General features: G+C 46.4%; 1 protein-coding gene across 5 annotated transcripts in view; it reads right to left on the bottom strand.

Moving 5' to 3' along the window:
- MRTFA (myocardin related transcription factor A) overlaps positions 1–10,301 on the bottom strand; it is a 200,644-nt gene extending 190,343 nt beyond the window's left edge. The window contains exons 1-2 of one of the 5 annotated variants that reach the window (XM_032644752.1): positions 10,297–10,301; positions 7,993–8,230 (exon numbers count right to left, since the gene is read on the bottom strand). Coding sequence is in view for 4 of the 5 variants with exons in the window: in XM_032644747.1 (XP_032500638.1) it covers positions 8,848–8,884 (37 nt within the window). In the remaining variant the exon portion in view is untranslated. Of the gene's footprint in view, positions 1–7,992; positions 8,231–8,847; positions 8,972–10,296 lie in introns of those variants that run through there. The other 4 variants (XM_032644747.1, XM_032644746.1, XM_032644745.1 and 1 more) reach the window with 4 other exon arrangements.
- Positions 10,302–12,063: the final 1,762 nt, after the last annotated feature.

The raw sequence follows: 12,063 nt of genomic DNA, 5'->3' as shown, positions 1-12,063 counted from the left end.
TAACCTGGAATGTTAGAATTAAAGAATGTACAGCTCCTGAATGGAAGCTTTAGTTCAAGTGATTGTTCATAGAAAGTGATTATAACATGTATCAAGAATAAGAAAGAAAATGATCCTAACTTTTCATTTCAAAATTGTTTCCCCATCTCTACCTTTTTTAAAAAAAGCCAAGACATATGTGGCAAATTTTAAAAGACTTTAAAGATATACATCATATAACAAAATATAAAATCAACAATAAAGCCAGTTTCAACCACGATAACACAACTCTTAATCTGCAACATGGCGTGTCCTAAAGTATGAGGAAAAGACAGATTTCCAAGTTCCTGTAAATTTTGTGGTAGTGAAAATATGTACAAATTAACCACCATTAAGAGACTCCAGCATAACTTACACCATTTACAGTTACAAAGATACTGAAACACTGACAAAAAATTTTAATTTGGATATTTTGGTAGGCCCTTATTTAGTAAGCATTTTAACGTGCAACTTAAAATGTGAAGTCACTATTACAGCTTTCCATTTCGGGAATGGCAGCAAGATACATACAAGGAATTATTTTTTATCTTTTTTTAAAGTAAATTTATTTATGTATTTTTGGCTGCGTTGGATCTTCATTGCTGTGCGGGCTTTCTCTAGTTGCATCCAGCAGGGGCTACTCTTTTGTTGCGGTGCGCGGGCTTCTCACTGCGGTGGCTTCTCTTGTTGCAGAGCACGGGCTCTAGGCGCGGGGGCTTCAGTAGTTGTGGTGCATGGGCTCAGCAGCCGTGGCTCGTGGGCTCTAGAGCGCAGGCTCAGTAGTTGTGGCGCATGGGCTTCACTGCTCCGCGGCATGTGGGATCCTCCTGGACCAGGGCTCAAACCCGCGTCCCTTGCATTTGTAGGCGGACCCTCAACCACTGTGTGACCAGGGAAGTCCCCATATAAGGAATATTACAAAGAATATTTTGAGAGCTATAACACCTTGATCACTACCATAAAAAATTCCCACTGTACTGACGTTTTCACTAGCTATGCAAAAGAAAGTGAACAGGAACAAACATTTACTGGAGGCAAAGTTAGGCACTTCAAACATATTATGATAGGGAGTCACCATTTTTTTTTTTTTTTTTTTTACCATCTTTTAATTCACAGAGAGACCTGGTTCAAATCCTGACTGTGATCTTCCTAAATTAATTCATCTCTCCAAGCTTCTCTAACCTCATCTGCAAAATGGTGCTATTAGGAGCTTCCCTGGTGGCGCAGTGGTTGAGAGTCCGCCTGCCGATGCAGGGGACACGGGTTCGTGCCCTGGTCCAGGAAGATCCCACATGCCGCAGAGCAGCTAGGCCCGTGAGCCATGGCCACTGAGCCTGCGTGTCCTGAGCCTGTGCTCTGCAATGGGAGAGGCCACAACAGTGAGAGGCCCGCGTACTGGGGGGGTGGAAAAAAATGGTGCTATTATTACTTATTTCACAGAGCTGGTGCGAGCATTAATGAGGTAACACAATGACTAACAAAGCATATGCCACTGTTACTCCCTTTTACATTTCTCCATACTCCTAATAACAACCTCATATTGTAAGAATTTTTAACTCCACTTTACAGATAAGGAAATCGAGTCACATAAGGTTAAGCAGTGAGTCTAAGGCTACACAGCTGATAATTGTCAGTACCTAGCTCTGCTCACACCCTTGCAACTTGACATGTTATCTCACTAATTATTTTACTCTCTCATACTAGGAAGTTTAGAATTTTTTTCAAATTATACCCATGATACTTTAAATTTTGATACCAAAACAAAGACTTTTCAGCAAACCAAACTGACCCATAATTCCCACAATTTCAGAGGTCAAAAACCTGAAAACAGCCACCTATCTTCAAATTCAGTAACAGAGGATACACTACGGATTTCCAAATGAACTACCCAAATTACTCGTTACTGGCACTCACTTATACAGGAAATGATTTCTAAATGCACATTAGCAAGAGTGAGTGAAGAAGCAAATGAACCAGACATACCACAAAAGTAAAAATATGGTATCCAAAGAAAATAAAAAGAAATTTTGGGGACTTCCCTGGTGGCGCACTGGTTAAGAATCCTCCTGCCAATGCAGGGGACACAGGTTCGAGCCCTGGCCCGGGAAGATCCCACATGCCACAGAGCAACTAAGACTGTGTGCCACAACTACTGAGCTTGTGCTCTAGAACCCACGAGCCACAACTACTGAGCCCTCGTGCCACAACTACTGAAGCCCATGCGCCTAGAGCCCGTGCTCTGCAACAGAAGCCACCGCAATGAGAAGCCCGTGCAATGCAACAAAGAGTAGCCCCCACTCACTGCAACCACAGAAAGCCCACGCACACCAACGAAGACACAACACAACCAAAAAAAAAAAAATTAAAATTAATTTTTTTTTAAAACTTAAAAAAAGAAATTTTCACAACACTCAGTCTTCCTAGGATTCTGCAGACCTTTTATTACTGCTATGTGAGTTGGTCTTAAACAAAGGGTGAGGAAGTAGTCCAGGCTCAGCCACTAGATGGTTGTGGAACCTCAAACCATTTCTCAGTGCCTCCGTTCAACTAAACAATGAGAACTGGACTTGAGTCAGTAAAACCGCAGAATTGAAGGCAACTTAAGCAATTAGCTCCACCCAAGACACCCTGGCAGTTCACCCAATTTCTTCTTCAACACCTGCAGCAACATGGAGTTCAATTATCTTCCCTCTCCATAGAAGTGATATAGTTAATGCTTTTAAGAATTCTGCAGATTCCTTTGTGACTCAGTCACAAAAGTTCTCATTCTAGGTATTTTTGCTATGGCGCCTAGTTCCACCTATAAGCTCTTCTGAAGCATATGCAACTTTAGGGACTGCTTCTGGCTAAACCCATTCTGCAGATAGAGGGCCCAGGAATTTACAGGGACAATAAGAGGGTATGAGATACCCTCAACAGGAAACTTGCACCTTCTGAGGTCTTGTTTTAACTGTGGAGTTCAACTAATAAAACCACTGCTTCACTCTATTTGGAGAAATAAAATTTATCTGGAGGTAGATATCTGAACTGGAAAAACTGATGCTGAAGCAGCAATGGTTGACATTTAAACGCCTCCTTCTCAATACTCGCATCATTTCACATTCATTCATCTCTCCCTCCACCCTCACTCACCCATGTCAGTTCTACGCTACTGCCAAAAAGTAATGATGATGATGATGATGCATGTAAAGCTGTTCCAAGAAACTGGCATATTTTTAACTTTTTTAATCCTCATAGCAGCAATATAAAGCAGGCACCATTTTTATCCCCATTTTACAGTTAGTGAGTCACTGAGAAGATAAAGTAGCAAAAGTATCACAGTCACACACCCAAGGTCACAGAGCTAGCAAGTGGTGGAACCGGGATTCAAACCCAGACAGTGGCTCTAGTATTCATTCTCTTAACTACTTACACTCTGTAACTGCTTGTCTATCACACTGATAAGTTACTGTTCTCTTCAACATCAGAAAAATGACTCCACCTTCACCTTACACATAAAGATCAAACATTTGTCCTTAGTGTCAATGCTGGCCTAGACTACTTAAAACATTTCATGTGGCCCTAATTCAGCGTCTATTTCTACAAATTACCCTACCATGTGGAAGGCACACAGTAAACACACAATAAATATCTGTGAATATCTGTTAAAAGAATTAAATCTTCCCCAATTCCCTTATCATCCCAAAAGTGATCTTTCCCTCCTCTGAGTCCTCCCCTCCCCTCCCGCAGCACGTTGCGCTTTCTTTCAACACTTAGCTTTTTCTATGCTTCCCGCTGTGGTAGCCAGCCTCCAGGCTGGCCCCCAACGCTCCTCACCTCCTAGCAGTCACATCCTTGTGTAGTCCTTTCCTGCAGTGTGTGACCTACAGAATGCTGGAGAAAGGACTGTATGTAATTTCTGAAGCTAAGTCATAAAAGACAGCGTAGCTTGGTCTCTTGGATTACTTGCTCAGAGGGAAACCAGCAGCCATGCCATGAGGGCAAGCAAGTAGCTCTACGGCGGGGCCCACATGGAGAGAAGCTGAGACTTTCCCCAACAGCCAGTACCAACTTGCCAGCCATATGATTAGCCTCCTTGGAAGAGGATCTGCCAGCCTCAGTCAAGCCTCTGGATGACGGCAATCCCAGCTGACATATTACTGCAATCTCTAAAGAGACCCTGAGCCTAAAACCACTCAGCCAAACTGCTCCTGAACTCTTGAATCACAGAACCTGTGAGAGGTAATAAATGTTTATTGCCATGTTAAACACTATCTTTTGGGGTAATTATTACATATGTAGGCAATAGACAGCAGTAGATAGCTAATAGCAGATACCTACTCTCTAAAACTGTGAGCTCCTTCAGAGTAGACACTGTTTCCTTGATTCTCAAAACTCCATTAAGCCTTAGAAATAAACAGTGCCTATATCTGTTGAATTGTGTCAGCAGACTATTCCCTTTGTCTGCTGTTCCTTTTCTTCCAAAATGTATCCATTTATAAACTATTCCCTTTGCCTCAAGCACTTCATCTGTACTCCATCAATGTCTCCCCTCTTCCCTTTCAAAGACTTTCTGAAATAAACTTCTGAGCACCTGCTATGTCCCAAAACTGCTCTTGAAGCTGGGAACAGAAGAATCAAACATCCTTGCCCTTATGGAGCTTACAGTCAGGATATGCCCTTGCCGTGGTGGTCTCTCTAAATACAATACAACCATCTTCATTAATATGACTTCAAAATTCTAGTTTTCCCCGTGTAAAAATTAAGTATTCAAAAACTTTTACCCCTTTCATCATCTATTTATTATTTATTTATTTATGTATGTATGTATGTTTTGGCTGCTGCACATGGGCTTTCTCTAGTTGCGGCGAGTGGGGGCTACTCTTCGTTGTGGTGCGCAGGCTTCTCATTGCGGTGGCTTCTCTTGTTGCGGAGCACGGGTTCTAGACACACGGCTCAGTAGCTGTGGCATGTGGGATCAGTAGTTGTGGCTCACGGGCTCTAGAGCGCAGGCTCAGTAGTTGTGGCACAGGGGCTTAGTTGCTCTGCAGCATGTGGGATCTTCCAGGACTAGGGCTCAAACCCATGTCATTGGCCATATGTCTGCATATGCTTTTCTTTTACATTTAAATAAATATTTAAGTTGCAGCTTCAAGAAAAGTCCACACCTGTTTAACTACTTTGTAAAGTGCCACACACAGGATCTGTATATCTCAATGTCCTCCATTTTCACTGAATGTTTTCATGGGCCACAGTTCTTAGGAAATATCACATTTATAAGGGTAAAATAAATATCATTTGATAAAAACAGCCTTTATTTATTATATAAGCCCTAGCAACTCTAAATCAAATATGAGGACTTCCCTGATGGGGCAGTGGTTAAGAATCCACCTTTCAACGCAGAGGACACAGGTTCAAGCCCTGTGGTCCGGGATGATCCCACATGCCGCGGAGGAACTAAGCCCGCGAGCCACAACTACTGAGCGCACATGCCACACAACTACTGAAGCCCGCGCTCCTAGAGCCCGCGCATGGCAACGAAGAGTGGCCCCCACTCGCCACAACTAGAAAAAGCCCGCACGCAGCAACGAAGACCCAAAACTCATCTAACCCAAAATTAATCAAATATGAAACATTTATTTCACAGAAAGCAATCTGTAACACAAGCAGTAAAATGATATACGTGGGTGGAACTTTCTCACCTCACTGTATATTTAGTATTTCTACAAAACAGAGTCTTAAAAGAAAAAACACTTACTACACTTTAAAGTCAGGGATTCAAGTCCTGGCTCTGTCACTAATGTGTAACCTTAGACAAATTATTTAACTACCCTGACCCTCAGTTTCTATACCCTAAAGTGGAGGTAAAATCTACCTCTTAGGGTTATTGTGAGGACTAAGCAATGCATTAAAAGCTTAGCCTGATGCCTGTAACACAGTGGGCATCAAGAAATGTCCATTTCTTTCCCCTTCTCTAGGGCTTGTACCCATGGTCCAAAGAGTTGTCAGGAAATCTTTTCAAGCTCAATTACTTCTGTTTGGTATGATCTTCCTCTCCTTGAAGTCCAAAGGAAAAGTTCCTTTGACTCTCCCATACAGTTCTGGGTTTGTACTTGGAGTTTATGTCAGTGTGTTACAATTATCTGTCACTTTCTTACCCTCCCACTAGACTGTGAGCTCCTCATGAGCAGGGAACATATAGCACACTCATTTTCATAATCTCAGCTTTTAGAAAAACACCTGGCACATTACAGGCATGAAACAAAAATTTATTGAATGAATGAAGTCATTACTTAAGCAATACCCATAATCACTACTGGGTGACTGAACTTTATGCTTTTGCCCTTTATGGGCCGAGATGCTGTTCTGTACTTCTTTTGAATCCCTTCCTCATAGCTCTTGACAGAGCACTCAGGACATGGAAAGTCTGCAATAAATACTTTTGGATTATGGGATACATATTAGTCTTCCATCTCACATGATTTCACTCTAAATAAAAAATTTATCCTAATGGATGTGACTTTTGGAAGCCTTTTTAAACAGGGGCTCTTCTTAACGGTTACTGGCAAAGAACTGAAGCAAATGCTACAACTACATTACAGCCAGTTTTTCTTTGCACATGTTTCTGAAAAAGCAGTAATGGTTTGCTTCTTTCTAAATCATTTCATTAAGAAACTAAGTATCATAAAGCCCTTTGATTCGCTGTGAAAAATGCCAACAACACTAGGCAAAACTTAGTTTAGTAACTTTCAGCCAAAGGTTCCCCACCCTGCAGTCATAGGGCTGTGGGCCAGCTGGCTGTACCACCTCAACCCTGGGAGGTGGCTGTTTTTCAACAGTAAAACCGCATAAGTAAAATGTGGAGTTTTGGGGGGTCTTCTAAAGTAAGACACATAAATGTAACTTCTTATTGAAAATAAAGATTCTATTACAGGCTTTGACTTCAGCTGGAAAAGACCTTGAAAAGAGCTCAAAAACTGTCAACTTGGCATTTCAGACATCTTATGGATTTTAAAGTGTGTAAAAATACATGAAGCTGGGTGTAATTTCATTACCACAGTTAAGTGACGTATTTCACATTCCTGTCTACACACATTTCACGCCAAGTATAGGTTGGTAAGCAGTTAACTGGCCACCAAACTGCCCTTTAGTTATGCTGCATAACAGGGAGAAAACAGAAATCCTGACAAAGCCAAGTTGGGCTGGTGCTTACACACACACGCTGGTCTATCATGGTTTTCAACATCATAAAACCAAACATTTCTTGGGCCTTTACAAGGGGCCAAGCGCTGTGTCAAACAATTTATGTGAATTATTTCATTTAATACTCACAACGACCCCCGATGACAGATACTACTATTATCCCCAATTTTCAGATGAGGAAACTGAGGCCCCAAATTACACAGCTAGCAATTGGCAGGTTTGAGAGTCTGACTCACAAACTCCAACCCTGCCTACTACAGCGGATCAATGCTCTTGCATTACCCCCAGGGTAGGGGCTGTAAGCAAGGCGTCCTGACAGACACTTCATTAGAGGGAAAAGTTTCAAATCTGTCAGATTCCTTACACCTGGCAGCATTCAGGTTGCTACACAGGCATCAACAAGTCCAGGTGAGACTGCCTTGCCTGGGAATCCTGGGATTGCACATGGATTCTGAAGGTTTGCACAAGATCCCGGAGAAAGCACCCTACACCCAGTCCCTGCAGTCACGAAACGCCCGGGATGCGGCGGGGGCGGGAACCTCCGTGCCTCCCCACCTGCGAGGCCCGCGCGGCGGCGCACAGGTGCACCGCCGCGCCCCGCGCCGCCCGCCCCGGCTCTGCGACCCCGGCCCGGAGGAGCGGGGCGGCGACGGGGAGGGGGCCGGGCCGCGAGGCCGGCCCTGCCGGACCCCCCGGAGGGCGCGCGAGCAGCGGGGTCGCCAGGAGAAAGGATGCTCCGGGCGGGGCGGGGCCGCGGTGGGGGAGGGGTCCGCTGCCCGGACTCTCACTCACCGCCTCGCTCTCCTCCCGGCCCGGGCTCTGCGGCGGTCCCCGCTCCGGCTCTCACCGCCCGCGTCTTCTCCCAAGGCTCAGCGTCCAGCTGGGACGCGCGGAGCTGCGGAGAAGTCGGCGCGAGCGGAGGGCGTGCAGCGAGCGGAGCTGAGAGGGTGGGAAGGATGGGACAGTCGCTCTCGCCGCCGCCGCGGACACCACAGACACGGCAGCGGCCGGCTCCTCTCAGCCACGGAAGCTGCGGGCCCTCCCACCACACCCGCCTCCCGCCCCCCACAACGCCCGCTGGAGAACTGACAGCAGCGCTGGCCAATCAGAGGCCTCGTGGGGGCCGGGAACCGCGGACTAAGGGGAAGGCGGGGGGACCAGAGGGATACGAGGCTGGCGAAGATGGCGGCGGGACTTCCTGTGACTGACGGTCCAGCGCAGCCAATAGGCAGCAGGGAGATGACCTCATGCCGAGGGAAGTCTGGAACTGGCGGAGTGGCAGCGAGGAGGTGGGAGGAGGTCGGAGACGAGCCGGAGGCGGGGCGCTGGGGCCTTAAAGAGGCCGCAGCCCATTGGTCACCCAGTCACGGGAAGGGCGGTGGACCCGGCGAGACCTCGCTAAGTTGCCAAGGGGTCAATGCCGTGAGCGCTTAGTGCATTAATCCTCCCGACCCCATCACAATCCTTCTAGGGGCCTGAAGGGTCCCCGCCTGGGGCTCATAAATCGATTACTTACTTTCACGCTTCCCAAAAGGAGACACAATAAATTCCGTCCTGGCCCGGAGTCCTGAATTCCAGTTACAGTCCCCGCCCCGCAGGAGCCCGCCGTCTCGTTTCCCTGAGTCGGTTTCCCCTACCGGCACCTACCTGCCCCTCCTTTACCCGCGCAGGATGTTGAGATCATTAACAGCAAAAGTGCTTTGGGCTTCAAGAAGGAAAGGCTGAATGAACCCAAAAGCTTGTATCAGGAGACTTCAGGAAGAGCCTCTGTAAAAGGGAGGACTACACTACACGACTTCCGACGACTCTTGCAATTCTAAAATTCTAAAATGCTGATTGATGTCCTACTTTTTCCGCACGTAGCGAAGGGGTGTGGGGCGGTTGGGGGGTGGGGATGTGTGCATGCGCGGGACTCCTGCGTTAGGCGCAGAGGCCACACAGGGACTTGGTCCCTGACCTCAACAAGGAGAAATAATACAGGCTAAGAGGGAGAGAGAAACACGGAAAGCGAGGTCCGCGGCGGTAAGTGCCTTGGTGGAGGCAGGCCACTTGCTTCCCCTCCCCCAGCAATGGGAGGGAGCCCAGAAAAGGCGAAATAACTCCAACTTGGCGGGGTGGAAAGGGGGGGGAAGTGTTTTCCCGAAAGCTTCCCGGGGATGGTGTCACCAGACAGGGTAAGGAGGGAGGAGTAACAGTAGCTACAGGAAGAAGGGGGCTAGAGCATTCTTCCAGGTTTAGGCCGGAGAAGTGTGAAGGCCCAAAAACTGAAAAGCGGCTGCTCATTTTACATTCCAGAGTAAATTCTTAATATGCTCCCCTATTCTCCCCCAAAAGCCTGGCATTGGTGTAACTCTAAGAGGAAGGGCAGGAGAGGGTGCCTCTCCCCCTCCAACAGCTGCAAAAGCCGAAGCAGCCTTGGGTATTCCCAATTACTCATCTATCCATCAGCTACAAGTTCAGTGTCACAGCTGGTCATAGAATCTTGTAGCTCCGCAGGCAGGATCCGTGTGGCCCCTGAGTGACATACCTTTCTGCAAGGCAAGAGTTCTTCCGCAAAAGTTCTGATATATTATGTATTCAACAAATATTTCTCGAGGGAGTAAGGGAAAAGAGATAGTACCCTCTGGGTGCTCTTACCAAACTGGGCGAAGTTACGGCACATGCGGAGGTGACCAGGCAGAATATCCCAAGCATCATGACTAACTAGAGGGCCCAGAGGTATGCCTCAGAGACAAAAGCACTGCTGGTCAGAATTATTGGGGTGGGGCAGAATTTCCCCAAGACAAGACCAGGCTGGAGCATTCCAGATAGGGTCTACCTAGACACAGCCCTCATGAAACAGCCAGGGTGAGAGGCAAGCATGGCGTGTGTTATTAGTCATGGGAAGAGTGACATTCCACTCAGCTTCCCAGACATGGCAAGCTTACCAGCTCTCAGACAGGCCTGTTCTTTTTTTAGGACAACTTAAATTGTATACATATATTGTGTGTGTGTGTGTGTGAATGATATATATATCATATATGGATGGTATTCATATGATCTTCCTCCCTGTAATCTCTGACCCTAAATGCTAACGTTATCCCCTAAAGATAACACAGAACACGTCTAATCCCACTTGGTCATGACAGCATTCCAAATATTTAAGGATGATGAGTATGCTTCCTTTCCCACACCCTCTACCCATCCCCCAAAATAACAGGGATTAAGTCTCTTTCTCTTGCCACCATTCCTCAGATGATGGTTTCCATGCTCCCCACTATGCCAATGACTTCATGAGGACATCTTCAGTTTGTCAGGCTCTACCGGGGACATGTGTTATTTTTGTCCTTCCAGCAAATGTTCTCTCTCTTCTGGGAAGGGGACCCATAGTTCCTCTGGGGAACCACTCCTCCCCATTCTTGGTCTATATGGCTGGCTGCCTGGGGCTGACTTGACTTCTCACCTTTCCGGGGCGGGCCCACAGCCCAGTCCTGATCAATCAAATCGCTGTTCACCCCTCCCCACCACCACCTGCAGGGACTGATTTAGAGACAGACATGTGACCCCAATTGGAATGAGTCTTGGGCTCTTTGTTGGAACTACGGGGAGGGAGAAGCTCTTTTTGCACTAAGGCTGCTGAACTGTCCAGCTCTGCACCTGGAGCTGACAGGGAGACCACAGGAAAGAACTTGCTTGAGCATAAAGCCAGTATGAGAACCAACAAACTATCAGAGCTGAGATACCGATAAAGGCCACAAGGAGTGATGACTCTGAGAGCCTGGATCCAGCTATTTTTTGGCTGTTTGATTTCATAGTTGTTTTAGGTCAGGGTCCTTAGAAACTGCCTGTAAGCGAGGTCCAGTGAATGGGATTTATTGAGGGAGGAAAAACCTATAACAGAGGAAGTTGACCAGGACAGGGAAAGGGAAAGAGGCAAGAAAGGCTCAAATCCCACCTTGGCCTGATCCACAGCAGAGAGCTCTGGAGCATAAACCATACCACGTGGCTATCCCCCCAGTATCTCTCAGCCATTGGCCATGGGTCATGACGGGGTTAAAGGTCACAAAAACTGCTCCCTTCAGCGGAGGGCAATTCTCCGGAATTTTGGGCATCTGGGAACCCTTAGCTGCCAATACTCACAGCAGCTGGGGGATGGGTGAACTGGCCTGTTAAAGAAAGCCTGGGAGAAGGGACTTCTCTGGTGGTTCAGTGGCTAAGACTCCACGTTCCCAATGCAGGGGGCCTGGGTTTGACCCATAGTCAGGGAACTAGATCCTGCATGCATGCTGCAACTTAAAAAAAAAAAAAAAGATCCCGCATGCTGCAACTAAGACCCAGTGCAGCCAAATATATATATATATATATATATATATATATATGTATATATATATATATATTTTAAAGGAAATATGGGAGAGGCACCATTTGAGTCACGCTGGGGGGCCAGTTCATTCCCTTCCCTCTTGGGTTTCTGTTCCTTGCAACCAAAATGTGAGTACCTAAAATACTCAGGTGTGATCAGACCACCACAGAGTACAGTGAGACCTTGGCCGTCCTTGATCTGACCCCCTACATCCATGGGTACGCTATGAGGTTGCGTTAGCAAGTTTAGTGGCTGCCCTGACCTTCTGGCTCAAAATGACTTTGTAACCAATCCTTTCCGCCCTCTTTCCTTGAATGCTTTTTCCCCACCATCTGCTACTAAGCCAAATTCACTCTTTCTTATACATCTTTAATTAATTATTTAACACAAATATGGGATTTTAGGCTTAACCCTGCTAATAATTAGCAGTAGTTGTCATTTTGTCCATTTCCATCCTTTGCTGCAAGTTGGATTGTCACCCATCTAACTGGCCACTTCTAATTTTGTTGTTGTTGCTGAAA

The sequence above is a fragment of the Phocoena sinus genome, chromosome 10 (assembly GCF_008692025.1).
Source record: "Phocoena sinus isolate mPhoSin1 chromosome 10, mPhoSin1.pri, whole genome shotgun sequence".
Taxonomy (NCBI): domain Eukaryota; kingdom Metazoa; phylum Chordata; class Mammalia; order Artiodactyla; family Phocoenidae; genus Phocoena; species Phocoena sinus.
This window is presented reverse-complemented; position numbering and strand designations above follow the sequence as displayed.